The 19,884-nt window shown below is 39.4% G+C and overlaps 1 protein-coding gene across 1 annotated transcript in view; it reads right to left on the bottom strand.

The window, feature by feature from the left end:
- Positions 1-5,739: 5,739 nt before the first annotated feature.
- LOC139296891 (netrin-G1-like) overlaps positions 5,740-19,884 on the bottom strand; it is a 50,861-nt gene continuing 36,716 nt past the window's right edge. Inside the window, exons 3-6 of the mRNA XM_070919454.1 lie at positions 16,750-16,922; positions 13,941-13,967; positions 12,584-12,628; positions 5,740-5,978 (exon numbers count right to left, since the gene is read on the bottom strand). Coding sequence (XP_070775555.1) covers positions 5,740-5,978; positions 12,584-12,628; positions 13,941-13,967; positions 16,750-16,922 — 484 coding nt within the window. The remainder of the gene's footprint in view (positions 5,979-12,583; positions 12,629-13,940; positions 13,968-16,749; positions 16,923-19,884) is intronic.

Genomic DNA, 19,884 nt, shown 5'->3' with positions numbered 1-19,884 from the left:
TATGAAACCCTAAACAGACCAGCATAGAGAAAATAGAAAGAAGCTAGGAGAGCTATTGTGACTGACTAGCTCTATCATGTTCCCGGCTGGCTGGCGTGCTAGAGTTTAGCTTGATTGCCTCAGCCCTGTGAGTGGCACCTACGCAACCAAGCTAACCCCAAATTTCATGAAGACGAGCAGATTAATTTAGCTGTATCCCTTTATGGTGTGACCAGGCCTTTAAAGTTGAAGGAATTTGTGTTGCACAGACATATAGATTAGAGACTGTAACAATAATGAAAAAAAATCTCAAAAGTTATTCAGAAGTTCCATAATTTATAGCCTATGTACAGTAATTAGTTTTAATTTGGTGCTCGCAATCATTTTGCCAGACTAGGTGTAACTTTTCTTCAAATGGTAGATATCTCTTGAAATGAAACTCTCTGAACAAACAAACAAACAAAAAAAGACAAGTAAATAAATAAATAAAGAAACTTCCATTGTCAGACAGCAGACAGCTTTTGCTTTATGAGAATAGTGCTGCTGCTCAAAGGAAGAGAAGGTCTTTGTGGAAAGTGCAACTCTCCATATAGAACAACACTTGTAGTTTCATTTCTTTTGTTACAGTGACGGTTGAGCCAATGTGATTACATTTTATGCTCTTGAACTTTGGAATATGTTTGCTGAGTTGTTTTGTTTGTGTTTTGTTAACATGCTGACTGAATGTTGATTGTTTTGGAAGCATTATTTCAGTTTTTAGGTTGTGAATTGGTATACTGTTATGCGGCTAACTAAATTCTGTTCCCTCAGGCCAGCATAGGTGCAACAGATACTGTGTTTAGCTCAGTAAGACACATACAGAGAATGTGTATGTGTGTGATTAATTACTAATGCGTTAGTGTGTTCATTTCTAAAGTAAATGTCTGTGATAAGGAACAAGGAATATAACAAATAGAGGAGACGCGTGTCAACTAATGTTTTACAAGATATTTCCAATACATTTAAGTTTGATAATCTAAGTTTATTGACCTCATCACCTGTTTTTTACCTGTTTAAGAAAAAGCGACAAATTACAATATACTTGCCTGTTTACTTACCTGTAAGAGAAAAGTGAAAGAAAAGAAGAAAAATAGATTGTAAAGTTGTCATGGAAAGAAAATGCATATCAGTGTTAGAATATTTTTACTAACTACTTACTTTAATTTATTTTACTTTTGTACCTTAAACTACCTCTGAAAAGAATACATTCTCAATGAAGCTGCCTGAGAGGCAGCATCGTGTCCGAGTATCTTTATTGATGTCTCCCCTTTTCAGGGCGCAACATCTGCAGCTGAAGCCTGCTCAGTGACCGGTCAAGGACAACATATTGTCACAAACAAAGAGCTAGACTTGGGAGAAGCTCGTGGACCTGCAACCTCTAGCTTAGATTCTGAGCTGTAAATCACAGTATACTCAATATATATATGCTATATTTCTGAAATTCATGAAACAGAATAGAAGCTGCACTTTCTTTATAACGTTTGATTTGAAAACAGTGGAGGGAAGAAATGTGAACCAGGCTTAGCATGAGCATTAGTGATATTCGAATGGTTTGGAAAAAGAATGTGAAGCTGGGGACTCTATATAGCGCCGCTCATCATTTTTGCATGCAATAGTATTATTTACAATGTTGACTGACAGAAAAGTTTTTTGTCCCTGAACAGCACCAATATTTGAGTTCTACTGCTAGACATTTCAAAGAGTGTCACTGATGAGCTAAATATGGATATTGGATTGTTAATAAGCTGAGTGCTCCAGTCGTGTTGCTGGGCCTCTTCTTTCCTAGATATTGAATACCCCTTGTCTTGTGTTATGTAACTTTCTGTTGGTGCCACCGGTGCTGACATTGGCAGAACACAAGGACTGCTCGTGTCTAAAAATGTCCTCCTAATACCCCCTCCTGAGTCTTAGAAGTGAAAGGAGGAAGGACAAGGTGTTGCTGTGACACGGAAAAGTGGGGAACATGACGAACAAACAAAATCCTCAGGTCCTTTCTTTGTTGTCGCACTCCAAAACTCTACCAAAATGTCATTATCATAAAATGTTCCACTGTTGCCAAATGTAGGTTTAAATGTCAGCTCTTTTATTTAGCTGTATATATTCATGCACACAACAACGTGCATGTTGTAGTTACTTTTTCTCTCTAAATCTGGTGTAGAAAAAGAGAAGGTTGCTTTAAATATTCCCATGCCCACACTCCAACAGTAAGCAGGCCATGTAGAGGAATTATGGCGTTCATTTTCCCTCCGTGGCGGAGAATGTCGATGTTGGCAGTGTGTTGCATTTGCTCTTGAGGCAGAGAAATGGTCTCTATCCAGTTGTTCATCAACCTTTTCTGCCATAATCTGCATTTCAGTGCAAGAGACTTGGATTTAACCTTAAAACTTTTTTGTGCTAATAGCTAAATACAGCCCAAAGCCAGGAGCAAGTGTCATAAAACACCAATTTTATTGCACTAACATGTCATAAGGGTAATTGTCTTTCACACACACACACACACACACACACACACTGGGGCCCTTAAACATTGCTCTAAAGCTTCTTTTCCTCGAACTGTCACCACAAATGGTCTCAAGTGTGCCAGTTCAGGGAGAGTAACCTTGAACAAAACTATTAAATCACAGAAGGCGATACAACTGTATTGCTGAATATATATGATGTTGTTACTGTATTTGGGATAAGAGCAAAGTTATTTGTCAGTTTTAGTCACATCCGAAAGAGTAAAGAGTAATTGACCTTTTGCTAAGCCCCGCCCGCTCAGTTACTGTTGATATCAAGCTTTCTGTTCTTGCATGGTACGCATACAGTTTGTAGAGATAATCGAGAAAGATTTACCATCAAAAATTCTTGGTAACTTTTGAAACAATGGGTCCTTGATTTCAGAGGGCTGTAATGACATCTCTCGCTTTATCCGCTGTAGCTATAGGTAGCTATTTCAGCTAACGTTAGCTTCTTACAGTTTCAAACTAACTAATTTCAAAAAGGTGATCCCTGTTAAAGGGTCTTCAATATGAACTACAGTACATGATATCGTGCAAAAATGTAGGTTAAAGCTGGATGTCCCAGGCAAACAGTCCTCAGTTCATGACCCATGTGGAAGACATGAAAAGAAAGAAACAGCATTGTAGAGCTATAATATGATAAACTGTTTGGCTGCTTATCTTTGATACTTTGACATGGCAAGACAGAGGTTAGATGCTTTATTTTTTATATTTTCAAACAGTGTTTTTGTTTCACTTTAAATGTTACAAGAAAAAAAGGCTTTTAAGATAAGGACTAACCAATGCCGAACATAACATTATCTCGGATAACCAGTTTGACTAAGTTGAGTTCCTTCCCCCAAATCCAATAAAGAACAGGACAGAGGCCAGTAGCCTTTAATCTGATATAGTAACATTTAGGACTGCCTTCCACATAGTGGGGACATACTACACAGTGGATGTGATATTGTGAACAGATCTTTTTTTAAAACAACCTGTAACCCCACAACATATGAAAAACTTTTTGGGTTAGGTTTGTAGGCAGTAAGCTAGTTAGTCGGACATGCTAAAGTTTGCAGCTTACATTAGAGCAGATAAACACAGTGTTAAAACCATTCCTTGGCCTTTTGATCTTGCATTTTTGGTTTGGAAATGTTAAAAAAAAGCCTCTTTCTATAATCGCTCTTAATAAAGCCCAATACTCACCACTTCAAACGTGAGGAGAAATGCAAAGCTTGCAAAGGACTGCTGTGTCTAGTTGCTAACCTATGATAGGACAGTTGCTGTTTTGGGGTGAAGTTTAGCAAACGGTCAATTCTTCAAGGATTTACTGATGTTGCTGATTCATTTCCTCATTGAAATTAATTGACAATCACATAGTTGCTTGTTTTTTTCTCCAGCAGATTTATGCTGACCATGACCTTTTGGTTTTTTTCTTCCAAAAATTTGTTTTGCTAAATATATCTATATATAATCCTGTATAATCCCCTCCAGCTATTTTCACAGTGTATTAACCCATTTCAAATACCTCATCTTAGTTTTCCAAAAGTTGCTTTCCAAGGCAAGAGTCTCTTTCAAAAAAGGAATTCGCTACTCTTTTCATCGACAGTGTCATTTAATGAGAGGCACTTACAGTAGACTCTACAATTAGGTGTTTCATGACAACCTCGGGAGGAAAATTAATCTCTCAAATGAAATTGGTCTCAGTGCTCAATATGTCACCCAGTGGGATGCAACTTCATTTCTATTCATTGACCCTCCATGAATTAAAGCTCATTTCCTGAATGTGTGGCTTCTCGGAGGCTCCCACAGCAGGATGCTGGCTTTCAACCGTACCAGCTCAGAAAACCTTCCCCTCTTTCCATTTGATTCAAGGATTAGATCTGATTAAAGATTTGAGCTGGACAACCTCTGCGACAGCCGTGCAATCTCCTTTTTTTTCTTTCACAAGTCGTCCTCTTAAATTTACATAAAGCTGATGGGATTTTGGCTTCAGATTCTTCTGATTCTCCCACGCTTCATGAGAATGACAAGGATGGGTTACAGCACATTAGAAGAAGCAACCTTAGTCATAGAGCTAGGAAGTCATTTGTTGACTGATATATTGTTACCAGCAACTGTTGCCATTGATAGCTTTCAAAAATCCTTTAAAATGACATTCAGCTACTGTCATTGGCTTGTATCTACAAATACACTTCTACACTCTACACATCCTGTCTCAAATGTCATGTTACTACTTAACAAAATTACTACTGTTCAACAACAAGACAAAGACATGTTTTTTTTCTTTTTCCCTTTGGTGGAAGTGTATTGTGTAAGTGTGTATGTAAACATAGTTTTGACTGCAGCTCTCAAATGAAGAGAACCATGTGCCACACAAGCAAAGAAACAATACAACCAAAACTCCTTACGCACTCATAGTCCACATCTAGGACAGGCTGGCAGCAATAGAAAACAAGTAATACATCTTTTTGTTTTGCGTAGTCATGAAAATATCTGTTTTATACAAAAATTAAATACAGTTACAGTATGTTACAACTTTTTTTTCCCCATACAGGTGAGCTCGAGCATGACTACAAAGCCTCTGAAAAATAAAACGAAAAAGTACTAGATTGGTACTTCTCATGGGGCTTGATAATAATACATGTGCAGCTTTTGGCAAAACAACAGACACCCTTCAGCAAAGTAAAATCACCAGAGTCACCAAAGCACAGGGAGGAGAAAGTGAGGGGAAAAGGGGACGAGTGAGGGAGAGGAGAGAAGAAGAAGGTAACAAGTATGGAGGGAGGCAGTGAGGCAAGATGTTTTAAGATGTCCCCGTCCACATTATTATTTTTTAATAACTTCAGATGATACTTAGAAATCATGTGTCTAGTTTTGTACAGCTCTCAGAATGTCTATCCGAGTCTCCAGTCTGCCTTTAATGAAGTATCAGCCAATGACAAAATCAAACAGCCAGGGCTCCAACCGTTTCCTCTGTGACATTATAAGACAGCAGTGACTTCACCAAGCCTTTCATAAATCCATCTAGCATTCAGTATAACAGATCAGTGCACAACCTGTTGCACAAGTAACACTGTCATCACCCACCACTGTGGCCTTGGATATACAAAAGAGTTGTTTATATTGTATGCTGAGCACATTGTCCACACATCCTATGTCCTTCGTTAAAGTTGAGAGTTCAGTCTCAACATATGTGGTCTTAGGGTTTTGGTTGAGGATGGGAGGCCGTTCAGGTCTCTCAGCAAAGGGAAACAATCAATAGCGGGAGCACTACGAGGGTAAGAGCGAGCGGGCTGCCGATGGGGAGATGATGGAAGGAGGCCCGTCCAGACAATTGGTCATCACACTCCCCAGGGCCCTGGCAGCGAGCTCTCTCGCACAGGACGCCCGTGAAGCCGGGTGAACAATGGCATCGCTGATGGTGGTGGCACGTGCCACCGTTCTGACAGCGCAGCATCGCGTTGTCACATACCCGAGCTGTGGAGACAAAGCAAAAAGGGCAGGGGAGACAGGAAGGGGTGATTAATAGATCACTCAGTGATAGGGCGGCAGAGAACATCAACGGGCAAGTTCACAGGGCACAAGCTGCCTCTTCTTGTCCTGTCTGCATGTCCTTAGAGCACAGCTGACACATTAGGGTGGATGAAGCCAAGGACTTTTGTGTAGGAGTGCGCAGAGGAAGAGGAGACAGACAACCAGGGCGCATACTGTATGAATGCTAGAATGCAGCCTACAGTCTGTGAAAAACCTCTCCATGAATGATTGTTTGAGACAAAAGAACACAGACAGACATTTTATGGATATTTTTAGGAGCACCAAAGGGACTTTAGGGCAAATAATCCTGGCAAAACAAAAGAGCAAACAAACCATGGCAGTGATGAGGTGAAATTAACGATTAGTGAATCAAAGGATGCCAGAGTATTGTGAAAAAGCCCCTCTGTGCAGAACGGGAGAATCAAATTTTGCTTCCCTCTGGCACAATGACACTCGAAGAACAGAAAGAGGGGAAGACATGGGATGGATACCTGGCTCCATCTACACCGCCGCTACCTTTGATGTGCAAATACGCATTTCCAGGTAATTGCTATTATTTTCTTGCCCGCGGTTAACCTTACAACAAACAATACAACCCTGTTGGAAGAAAAGGAGGTAATATCCACGACTGCATTGTTCTAGTGGCCACCAAACATATCTTTGTTTTGATATAGACTGATTAGGACTACGTAAGCTAATATTCACATTTCCAGACAAAAATCTCACGACTCAATTATCCCAGGAAGCCCCTCTGCTGGCAGAGGTGAAATCATGGTAGATGTAATATTTGCCAAGAGATTTCAGTGTAATTGGATATCTCTCCCTGCATAAATAGTAATCACATTTTTGGTTTTCAGTAATGTCTCTCATGCATCAGAATAAACTCAACAAATAATCATTGCTCCTGCCAAAACTGATTAAAAAGGCATTGGTGTTGCATTTAACTTAATAATATTCCCATCCCCTTCACAGAGACACCACTGCTGGTATGTTCTTACAATGGAAATTCCACCTGTGGATATAGGGTTTTAGGGTCAATATGGGATTTTCAATAATTTTGTGATGTGTGTGTGAAGTGTTGTAAATTTCTCTTTTGGTGAACCCACTTTCCTTCCCTCGTCTGCCTCTACTTTTGACACTTACGACAGCCTTGTTGTGTTCAACTGTTTTTTTTATGTATTTATAGAAAGATTGATAATGATGGCAGGATAAGAGCAAATATAGCACTTCCTCCAGTCAGTCAAACTCCTTACTTAAAATGCAGCAGGTCTGAAGCTGTGTTGCATGATAGATTTCTCTCCGTATGATGAACACTGGTGCAAAATAATGAGTCTGGCAAGAAGCCACTGCTCTTTTATTCAGAGACTGTCACCAAAACCTGACATTTACAATTGATGTTTTAGATGGATACATTTTTTTTTTCGAACACAAAACTTTTTTGAATTGATGCTGGGAATATGACATCATAATGTTTATATTTAGATTGAAACAAACACAAAAAACACACACACACACACACACACACTACAGACCCTGATCTGCATATCATATCACGATTAAGCTGTTTGTTTACATTCATTTTCCTTTAAAAGCCAAATCAATACTGAACAAGAAAAATAATTATGGTGCAGATGCATTTGAGCGTGATGAACAAATGTTGATCATTTTCATAATTAGAGGCAGTAGTGCAGCGGTAAAATGGTTGAAGTAGAATTACTGTATTATTATTGGGTGTATTAGAAGCTGTCTTCAGCCATTGCTGATAAAGTCAACTCCTCTCATTCCCTTCAAAAGCACTGTCCTGCCTGCCATGACCACTGACAGTTTCTGTACTGCGGGTTTTGTAAAAAAATCACACAGTTTTGTGTACATATTTTGCAATTGCCTGGTGCAATGCAAAGTAAGGACGTAATACTTTAATATTTTGTAAAATAACAATGGAACTTTACTGTTTTGGTTGACTCTCACCGCATTCAAAGCATTGTTTTCGGCAGAGGCAGGCAGCTGTTTTTAGCGAAAAGTACACAACGTGCTCAGCACGTAGATAGATAGTAAGAAATTAGCTGGTGAACATAGTGCAGCATTTAGCAGCTTAAGAGCCAGATCTTTCTCTCAGGAGCAGGTGAAGACCAAAAACAGAGCTAAAAGGAGAGTGAATATTGGACTTTGTGTGGTGTTTGTCAGGTAGACAGAAACACAACTGATGTTGCTCTGTGTCTGCTGGATGTGTAAATAAACAACCTTTTGCTAACAAGTTCGCCATGTCAACTTGAAATGTGATAATATTTAAGTGCCCCCCCCCCCCAGGTATTGCAGGTTTAACTGTACCTTAATTGTAACGTTTATAGTCAAGCTTAACCCGAAACCAAACCTGTCCCAAAACACTGCATGCAATATAGGCTTAAGGCCAGCCCAAATATGTCTCAGGCCCCAACAGTCTTGGTCCAAGCCTGACAGGATCTAGACTGCTAGCCACTTCACTCATGCCCAAGAAAATGAAAACCTCACTAGAGCAAAATTGTCTGTACTTGAACATTGCATGGATTAAAATGAACTCCTGAATCTGAGTGCTGCTGCCCTGTCCTCAGTGGGTTCAAACATTAATGGCCGTCTGGCTACACCCCAAACACTGTTAAAGCAGCTTTCCCATTTTGTAGCTAATGGAAAACACCTGCTCTGTGTGTTTTGGTTAAAATTTCAAAGGGATCAGCTGAGTCTCCATTGTCTAGTCTACCCATTAACTTTGTTGCCTGTGGCTGAAGGATAATTTGCGTGTCCTAAAGCAGACCCTCAGGACCATTGTCTTTCCAAAAACATCTTTAGCCCAATTAGTTTGTCCAGAGGCTTAAACCTGCAGTATCTTTGTGGAGCCACAGGGCCCTGCTGTCAAGACAAAATAAAGTGGAAAATAAGTCAATTATTCTGTGTCACCCAGAAAAAAACCTCACATAGTGACTGGGTATGTGAAATAATAAAAACTTGGCGCTTTTTCTGTGTTAATGCAACACAGTGAGCCAAATTTATGATTCGGGGAAATGTTACTTAACACGTACATGTATTTACACATGCATAGTAATCATCAATAAACCTAATTTAAACGTAAACATTTTTATTTGAATTGGAATATGAAATATGAAATATAAAATGTGATTTTTATCTCATATGAAAAAGCCAGAGGTGTATATGGAAACAGAAATAATGTTTAAAAGCGATATTTTCATTTCACTTCCATAAAATTGGGGGACAAAATTAAAGCAGCAGAGCCTGAAATATCCTCACGTTTAGTCCCAAGCAGGGTTTGAAATAAGGGGGAGCTATGGGGAGTTCGGCTCCCCAGAAAGAGAAAGCCTCATTTGAGAAATTGAGGGGGAGCTCTCAAATATTGTAATTTTTGGTGCCATTGTTTTTTTTCCTGCCTACTGTGTGTCTGCATTTCTATTGTTTTCTCAGCGGAGAACGATTAAAAAAACATTGCAACCATGAATCATTTTTCTTTGTTGTCCCAGGCTCTTAAGTATAGGTCAAGTCTCCAAAACACTGCATCCTACATTTCCCATAATGCAACTCAATAGTGTTTCCAGTTTGTAACACAGGCTTCCTGCTTAAAAACTGTAGTCTTCCTGATGATGTCATTAAGGGTTATGTTTTCAGACCAGCCACAGAAAACATAGGCTGACAGCACTCTCTCTGACACTAAACTTGATGTGTAAATACAGTGAAGTGCCTCTTTAATAATAGATAACAAAAATACAATATCATGCTTTTTGAATGATTCTCTACATACAACCTTATCTTACTCAGGGGAGTCGACACATTTGTCATGTGTGACAACACTCACTCTCTGACTTGTGCTGGCAGCAAGTGAGAACAGAGCAATCTGAATCCTGGCCATGCACCAGCGTACTCTCTCTGAGACATATGTGCACCTAACACCTCTGTCAGATGTGTGACATTTTAGCAGTATAACTGTTATGACAGATCCATCCTTGGGCCCTGGTGTTGCACGAAGCAACATGAAGTAAATTCACCACAGCAACAGCACGGCAGGGTTAGGTAGGAAAGACAAAGAGCTGCATTACATTTCATATTGCTGCTTGTGTGACTGGAAGCATGATGCAATTGAAAGGTATGTTTCTTAAACGTAATTTTGTCTTATCGTACTGTATCACACTGTATAACACACTACTGATTCGATTGTTTTGTCAATTTGGACACATTTCATCTACTATGATGCTATATCGGATATATTGTTCCTTCTATTGTGACTTTTCTTTCGATGATCTGGCAGTCTGTTTATGTCCTAAACATACTCATGCAGTTCTCTAATCCTCTCATCTCAAGGATGATGATGTCCTCAGACACTGTGCGACTGAAGTCCCTGAGATACAGCATGATATCGGGTTAAAAGTCACAAATCGACGCCCTGGACCGTAGCCCCTGTCACTCCTCCTTTGTGGAAGATCTAGATCTTATGTCGTAGAAATAAGTTCTATTGAATAGCCACCTTTTTAAATGCATCAAATTATATTAACAGCTCTGATATTACACGAATCACTGAGTCTGAATAGTATTAAACAGTATTAAAGATCCTCTTTTTTACAAGAACGACCCTGGAGAGACAGCAGCACCTCCGTTTAATTACCTCCAGGGAAAAAATTCATATTCATAGTGATTAATTGAATAGTTTTGAAAAGCCTTTATAACTATAGATTCACCAGTGCAATTAACTATAACTGGAGACAGTTTTCAGTTACAGGATTTGCTAATTATATGCTCTGAGACAAAATAGTGTTGCTTCAATTACATGAATCAATATCTTTTGCCATGATGTCAGGGTAAGCTGAAACCCCGTTCAGCCATGCCTCCTGTTATCATATTAACATGAAGGCTTCATCATTAGTCATGACTCGAGGCTCTAAAGTTCAATATAAATTGTCAGCTGCATAGTACCACTTGACAGAGGCAGGGATACAATACTGCATCTCAAGACAGAAAGTGCCTGATTTTCCTTTTACTCAACTCAAGTGCTGTGTTAGTTTATGCTTGTCAGAATTAGAAGATTATAAAGTTGCATTAAAAGAATCGTTTTTGGAGATTGTGTTTCTTGTTAAGAGTTAGATGAGAAGCTATAGCATGCAACCTGTTAACTTAGAGTGGAAGCACAGGGAAACAGCTAACCTGGCTTTGTCCAAAGTTCAAAAATAGGCCTACCGGCATTAATAAAGCTCCCTAATGAACACATTGAATCTTGTTTGCTTTTGATTTAATCTGTAGGTGAACTGGGAGCTGTGGTTTTATGGGAAGTTGCATGCTGGTTTGTCCAGAAAGAGGTACATCATGTAAGATACAATGTGTTTTATTAGTAAGCTTTAGATCTTGCATATTTGAACAGAATCAGGCTAACTGTTTCCCCCTGCTTCCAGTCTTTATGCTAAGCTAAGATAGGCAAGAAGGCAAATAAGCATATTTTGTTGTTAATATTTTCTGCCTCCAGCTCCACAAATAGGAGGATTTACCACTTTCTCTGTATATAACATTGCAGGTGAAAAAAGACATTTAACCATGTCACCTTTGACTCTGGGAAATGTTTTTTTTCAATATTTTATGATGTTTGATATGCTATTGATAAGTTATATTGATTGATTAATCAATATAACTTAAAATAATCATCTGTAGCAGCTCTGCATGGTACATATTATGGCAAATGCTAAATAACTTCCTTGTGTTTGTTTCAGAGACACCGCAGCATACACTAAAACATGTTACTTCTCCTACTAAAGGATTTTTCCTGTGAAATCACATACTGATATGGGGGTTTAGAAGTGCTAACATAAGTGCAGCAAATGCAGTGCACCGACATGTAAAAGCTTTTCATGAAATAGTTATAGGTTAGATTGATACTGTGTTATGACACTTTATATGGAAATCAGGAAATTGCTCCAGTGCAGTAACTGGTTTCTTTTCACCTTTGACTGCAACAAACAGGTACATTTTATTCCCAGCTTTGTGAGTCCAGAAAAGAGAAGGAAATGCCCTCTGTTGAACGTGGAAATCCTGAAAGTCCTCTTTTAATTTTTTCTCTTCAGGCTGAGAGAGCAGTGGTGCAGATGCAACTACGCAGGATATCTGGGCCTGAGGATTAACTGGAGATATCTGGAGATCAATCTACATAAACCCCCCTGGAGCCTCTTCTCTCCTTCCCTCTCCTTCTCCTCTTTCCTTTTTTTCCTTGTGAACATGGCAGAAAGGGTGCACCCCCAGAGAGCATTCTGGGTATTTAAAAAAAGGGCATGATCAAAGGGGTTAGGACTCTGATCATGAGGCATGTGGTCCATTCCCTACAGTGTTCTCACAACAAAAGGCCTGCCTTGTAAGGACCAGCGTGTGTTTGTGTGCATGCAGGATGAAAGCATCTGGGCTTTGGGAAATTATTTGCTATTTGCAAATTCTATATAACACTTTTCTTTAAAAATTGCCAATCAATAAGCAATCAAATCTATCTATGTATTGTTAATGTCATGCTGAAGTTACAAAGCCTATAAGCCTACCTTGGTTACGATTTGCAACACCAAGAGATGAAGCATTTGCTCGATCTGTGTAAAAATGGGAAAGGTTATATGTTACACTGGGTTGTCATATAATTCATGCTGTTATGTAGTTAAAGCACAGGGACAGCATGCATAGATTCTGGTTTTTTACAATAATCCGTTTGTTGTCTGGGCTGATTTGCCTCAGAATTATTGGAAAATGTCTGCCACGTGTTTGGAGTAATAAATGGACTACTGTAGTATAGTGTGCATGCAGCTTAAATGAGTGAATCTTCCACAAGACAAAGGCAGAGACATGTACATATGGTAGCTGCTTCTGCTATCCAGTATGAGGAGTCACCTTCAGGCATAAACATGCGTAGGGATGCATGGTGGGAACCACGCCTACATAAAAGATGGTTTCCTTTCTCTTTGGGCAAATATCTGTCTGTGTGCTTAGAGCAAATATTCTAGTGTGGAAGGGGGAAAACGATTCTCAATAGTGCCTGCTGATTCACTAGCTCAAACATGCAAGACTCCTACAGGATTTGATGAACCAGCAAGTCATTTAATCTAAAACCATATGAGTGTTTTTTGCAAGTTTTAGCTTGTTAACTACAAACTAATATTATTGCTGACCATTTTGCAAACCATGCTGCAGAGATTTAATGTATTTCCAAGCATAAAACAATTGATGCCTGGAGGATAGGAAACTTTTCCGATATCCATTGTTTTCCATTGGTCCATTTCCATTCATTTCAGTACAATATGAAAATCAAAAAGCCTCTTAAAATCTGCTTGTGGTGTGCGATTTATAAAAGCTCCACGGTCATTAAGTTAACTGCTCAATGCTTTTAATGCTACCTGCAAATATATGGAAATCAGCCATTGGCTTCCATTCATTTCCCAGAAAGGAAGGAAAATCAAATTTCCTAAATACAAAATATGAAACATAAGACAACATGGTTTGCAAAGCTGTATATATGATTTGTGAACTGGCTAAATCATGAAAATCAATCCTTTACAATGTTTTTTTTTTTAACGAGATAGAAATGTTGTCAATGGGATGAGAAAATTCTATTTGTTTCTAATGCAGTATTTATTATTTATTTCAAGGACTGTCTGGGAACAACTGTCACTATTAAAACTGCATTAGAGGAAAGTTTTCTCACATTCATAAAAGTAGGATATCAAGATGTAATTCTACATAAATGCCCTGTTAGGATGGATTTTTTTTCACTGTGGAAAACATACTGATGAATGATAATGGTAATGTATGGCACAATTGCTCACACCAACATCATCAGTCAAACAAGAGTTAGTCATCACTGAGGGAGGAAGCCATTAGTCAGCATGCCAATTTAAAAAGCTTACTTACGCACTGGTCCATGATTACTGGGAATACCTGCGAAAAGAGAAAAATGTTTCATTAAGGCACGACTCCTGTCATTTTACTCTTGAAACTTTAGTCACGAAACTGCAAGAGAAAACATTTTTGTTTGTGTTGTGCCTTGAATAATTCACAGCCCCCCAACACTTGTCCAATTGGTCTCCACTCTGTCCACTGATTAACAGCAGCCATGGCTCTGCAGAGAACCTGACCACTGTGTTGTCCAACACCCGCCCTCTTCTGATGATAATAACAGGTCTGCCAGTGACGAAATGTCAACAGAATCAAAACTCTAAATATAGAAAAAGTCTTTTCATCAGAGTTTTCATTTATGTTTGCAAACAGTTTGTTTTCCTCATCTGCTATTTGCTTGTCTTTAAAGGTAGATAACGGTCATTTTTCTGTATCACCTTTGAATCAAACCAAGAGCTGACTTTGGCAACCTTGATGCAGCCTTTGTCTGAAACATATGTTATCAGTATTTGGCTGTGGATTCACCATCTTTGTGTTACGTTTATGTAATCAGCGGGCAAATCCTACCCCACAATTAGTGCAATTTCTGAATCTGTTTTCAAGCTTTACCGCTTTGTCCCTCTGTGATTATGTTTCAGTGGGGTTTTCATATTGTTAGCAACCCATTCATCACTTCATTACCAGTTCTGGGCTCTCACAACAACAGTTGGCAAGTGCACAACACTGCAGCAACAGGAAAAGCACAGAGTTTAAGCTCCAATTTGCAAGAAAGCAAGCAACCTGCAATTCCCAACGAAGAGTTGTTCTTTGTGAGGAATGGAGGGCGAACAATATTGCCCTTTGAAGCCAAAACACATTCTACAGTCTGATCAAACTCTCAGCCCCAACCCCTCTTAACCTGTGAACCTGCTTTGGAACACAAGATGAGTTGACGCTCCCTGCAAAGTGGACTGTCAACATAATTCTCGAAGTGATTCCTCTTCTGCTCTGCAGGTAACTTACAGATTTTCTCCTCCTTCTTTTAGGGAAGCCTTGGATTTGAATCACTCTCAGTCAATCTCTGCCGCTGACAGCTATGGCCCATAGCGACGCAGGGCTCCATTTTTGGCTCTAATTTATTAGATGGAGGGTCACGTATGTCCATATATCTGCATGTGCAGGGATTTGAATATGTAATAGACCTAGCCCTGTTCCTACCTGTGAGATAAATGACTTTCATGATTAAAGTGGAAGACTTGATGACAGATGAAAGCTATTAAACCATAATTACATTTTGCACGTTCAACATATTTGTCTTGATACGAGGGCTGTATGTTTAATATCCTCATAGGAAATATGAGCTTCACATAATGAATAAAGGCATGTTACGGGACCTGGGCTTTACTGTGAGAGAAATAAGAATAATTCAAGACAAAAGTGTGTTCATTCAACACCTGAGGGACCAATAATGTTACGTCACTTCCATGTGCAACATTATTGCATTTTATGCCACTGCCAAACAAGTGCTAATATTGCTTTTGATATGGCTAGACGTTGGTTTCATCAGTTCAGTGCAGATGCGGCCAAGTGTTGAATTTTTTAATAACGGCCTGTCAATCTGACAATGAGCACCACATTGCAGGGAGACTCATAACACAGAAGAGGTGCAGGGGTAAATCCAGCAATATCTCCTTAGAGTTCACAAACGTTCCCATAAACAAACTCACCACACAATCATCATGTGTTGCACCTGCATGCACACACACAAACACACACACACACACACACACATACACATCGTTTTGTGCACATACATGCATACACAAGCACAGACTCATAAGACACATAGTCATATATATGATTGGGTAATCCTCCAATTCATCATCAACAAATAGCCCAAAGAACAGCAAGAAAAAGTACCGTTACTGCACCAATGTACTCACACTAAATCATTGGATCTATTGCAATATCATATCTCTGTACAGATCTAATCAGAGCACCATGTCTGAGGATTCAAGTCAGACAATCAAACTGAGCATCTGAAAAACCTGCTGTCAATCCCAGCCGTCTGCTTCCATGAAAGTTTCTGACTATAAGGCTGAATCAGTGTGAACGGAGGACCAGAGGGCTAGATCTTCCACCATCTGGCCTCGCCTGGCCGTCCACCACCACATCCCTGAGTGGCTGTATTAGATTTATTGAGGCAATGAGCCCCCTGCCTCAGGCATGGGATTTGATAAATGTGACTCAACTCCCGTCCAAGATTATAATGGGGATAATGCAAAAGAGCACCTTCTGCTTCAGAGATGCCACGTGAACAGGCAGAAAAATACCCAGCATTAGGCCACACTTGTCATTGGAGTTGAGATAGGAACACTAAATTCAGTGTTAAAGGATTGGAAGGAGTGCTATTTATGTTAACTTAATACTGAATGAATGAAACATACAGTGGCTTATCAATTATTAAATCCCAACAAAACAGGCAGGCAAGAATATATCCAACAAGTGCTCATATCTAAATAACAAAACAGGTTATTTGTCATTACTGCCTTTCAAAATGACCCACTTGACTGTTCTAAAGATGACTGTTTCTGATCGGCCACCCCTGTGGTTCAGGTATGGGTCATACTTATACCTGTTTGACAAAATAAAGAGCTAATGTGATAAAGAGGTGCAACAATCTTTCAAGGGCAAAGAGTAAAAGTTATATATTATAGCAACCTTCATCAGACACCAGTGCCTGCTGTAGCCAGACTGGAAATGGTGCGTTACATCCAGCACCAACAGTATCACTAGTTAAATTAGCTGCATATCTACCGAACTTTAGAAATACTGATATACTTACATATATTTGCCGTTCCTTTGGGTATAGGGAGGTAGGAGCCCACACTCCAGGCTCTTCCGTGGTAGTGCCTCTTACAGCGGCTGCAGTCTGGCCCTGTGGTGTTGTGTTCACACTCACAGCCCAGCTTCCCCTTGTCAAACACACAGCTGTTGGCATGCAGGTTGCACTTGCACCTGAGACAGAAAGATAACAACAAAAGACGGACACATGAATAGGCATCATTTTTGCACCCATTGAATCAATGCCCTCTGGAGGGAATACACAAAGTCTGCCCTTGCTGCGGCGTTTATTTAGGCTTTTCAAATTATTTGACAGGGGTAAACTGAAATCCTGGTGGGTTATCTGACTTGGATCGTGCCTCCACAAAGCTTCATTATGCTCTGCTTTAAAAAAACAAGGCCTCATTTGTCGCTGCCCCTGTGGAGAGAACAGCGATGCGAATAAGGTCACTTTTGCCACTCTGAGAGTTAAATGAAAGGCACTCTGTAAGATTCGCTAATTGAGCACAAAACAGGGATCTGATAGAGGGTTCATAGCATAAAGAGAAGCAGCGCAGCCTGAGAATTCTCTTTTTTCTTTCTCTTCAAAGTTACTGTGTTATTTGGCAAGGGAGCCTTCAGGCAGGAAACCCTACCGGTCGGCGGAACTGGTTTATTAGACAGAACTGTGGCAGAGCTGACAGATGCTCCTGACAGGAGAGGAGAGAAAGGCAGACGGCTTTCAACACTCAACCAAATCCACCCCCGCTTTGACCACATGGAACAAGCGTGCTTGTATTTCCAAGTGTGTGGAAGAAGTTGTTTGCAGTTTGAGTCTCACTTCTAACAACAGAGAGTAAATTGCATGTTCTCAGAATATCACTTTTTTTTATTTTAGTGAGAATTGTGTTTACTCCCGGTGAGGAGCTCTATCAGAGGAAGGACAGGCCGTGTCTGTTGTCACATGAGATATTATAGTTTCATGTGCCACGCATAATCCAAATATAATTCTCTGTATTTGATTTTATTCCTAAGAGGGTAAAAGGTTACAACTAGTGACCTCAGCTTCTTGGGAGGTTGGTGGGGTGATACAGAAACAGTTGGGAGGGGCCACCATCGAGTGGATCTGACACACTACCCGTCCACAGGGGTTTGGGCGGCTCATGGTTTCACATCATGCCTATGTTTGTTTTTACAAAGTGCTTCCGAGGAAAAGAATTCTCCCATTTGAGACAGAGGAGCCGGGTATCTGTTGCCTACAATCGCCAGTGAACATGAGACAGAGAAATGACAGCGGCAGTAAGGAATACATTTATTCTAATTGACTTCCTGGCCTTACTGTGACATCTCACATTAATGATAGATAAATGCGGGAAACAAGGGAAAATATAGCCTGTTCTGCATAGCTGATAAGGAGCAGTAAAAAGTCAGGGAATAAGATAAAGTAATGTGGATGTCTGGTAAGATAAACCTATGAGTAACACTTTATTTTAACCTCACTATTTATTTTAACACACTATTTTATTGTAAAAATGTCTTCATAAAAAATTACTCTTCTAAAAATGAAAGGTGCTTTATTAGGGTTTGAATTGTTTACAAATATGAATATTTAAATCTATTTGAATTAAAGATATGCTTATAATCGCTTACTGCAATTCTATAGTGTAAAATAAACGTTTACTAAGTAATTATGCACGAATACATGTATGTACAAATCCTTTATACATTAACAGGGTTTCAAATAAATAAATATTGGCTTGTATTATAATGCATGTATTACATGTATGTGTATGTAAAACCATTTAGAAATGTATTGTACTTAAGACATGAATATATATAATTCCAACTGTCATCATTCAAAATTTAAATACATTACATGCACAAAAAATGTCCTTATATCAGTTTATAACTATGTAACAGGGTGTTATGCATTATAAACATTTATTAACTGTCTGGCACAGCTTATAAATACTAAATAGGGGGTTTACAAAGTGTTAACAAAATTAGTTAATCGGGAATGTAAGAAATAAAACTGAAGGGGCACTTTGAGTAATACTTAACTGAAATATCTGTGATGAAATATGCTCACTTGGTAACAAAAATGGCCAAAATAGCAAAAGCATGAGCCACACCAGAAAAGTTAAGCAATTCTACACTGGATTTTGACTGTTTTCTATGACTCAAAGTACGTAAAACTCACTAAAATCTTAAATTCAAGCCAGAAAAACGAAAACAACACATTTGCAGTTCTGTGGACATATCCACAGCTACAGAAACATTAGAGGTGAAAACAACTTCTTAAGCCTATTTATAAAAGAAAATCACCATCTGTCTTCAGGTTAAGTGCTGTCTCGCAATATTAGCTGCCATTATGGGTGTGACTGAATACCACATTCACATCAACTAAATGCTAGTGCCTCTTGCCACACATTCCCCATAGTCCTTAACTTTTTAATCAATTAAAGTCCCTGCTCCATAAAATTAATGACTGGGTGTAGCTCTTCTGCCATGCAGACAGCATCAGCTCCCTGAAGTAAAGAGCGATGAGATTTGACCTTCCACTTAATTAAAAACCAGCAAAATTTGGATCATGGGGCCCAACCGGTGCGGGTAGCACACTGATAGAGTAGAGGATGTGCACTCAGGGGAGCTCAGGGATGTGATGCTTTTGCCGCTGGCATTGTCATATTGAAATCAGAGAGTTTTTTTGTCCCCGGTTTGGGTCACAAGAGGGAAGAGATCCCCTAAATGTCCAGGCTTTTGAACCGGCACCACTGCAGAGACATATTTTATAAAGTTTTAATGACCTTTTATCCCGTGTACAGCCCAATAGCAATTGTTATTATCCATTATCCAAACAAGTCACCCTCCCTTAGGAGGCCCTGGAGATCATCCAGCATCTCTGTCCTTCCCATCAATTCCATTTCTTCAGCTGGGGGTGAAAATGCTCTTAGAAAATATGAAATGAACACTGTTATGGATGAAGTGTGTGCCTGTTATTGTTCAGGTGTATGTGTGTGTTTATGTGTGCAAGAAAGGGGTTGTAGGAGTCACTACTTAAAGGGTCACTTGATCAAAATCACAAAAAAAAGCATATTTTCTCCCCATCCAGTGGTATCTAGTTCTATAATTTTATTTGTTCAGGTTTTCAGAATCA

Source organism: Enoplosus armatus, chromosome 14 (genome assembly GCF_043641665.1).
Source record: "Enoplosus armatus isolate fEnoArm2 chromosome 14, fEnoArm2.hap1, whole genome shotgun sequence".
Classification (NCBI taxonomy): domain Eukaryota; kingdom Metazoa; phylum Chordata; class Actinopteri; order Centrarchiformes; family Enoplosidae; genus Enoplosus; species Enoplosus armatus.
This window is presented reverse-complemented; position numbering and strand designations above follow the sequence as displayed.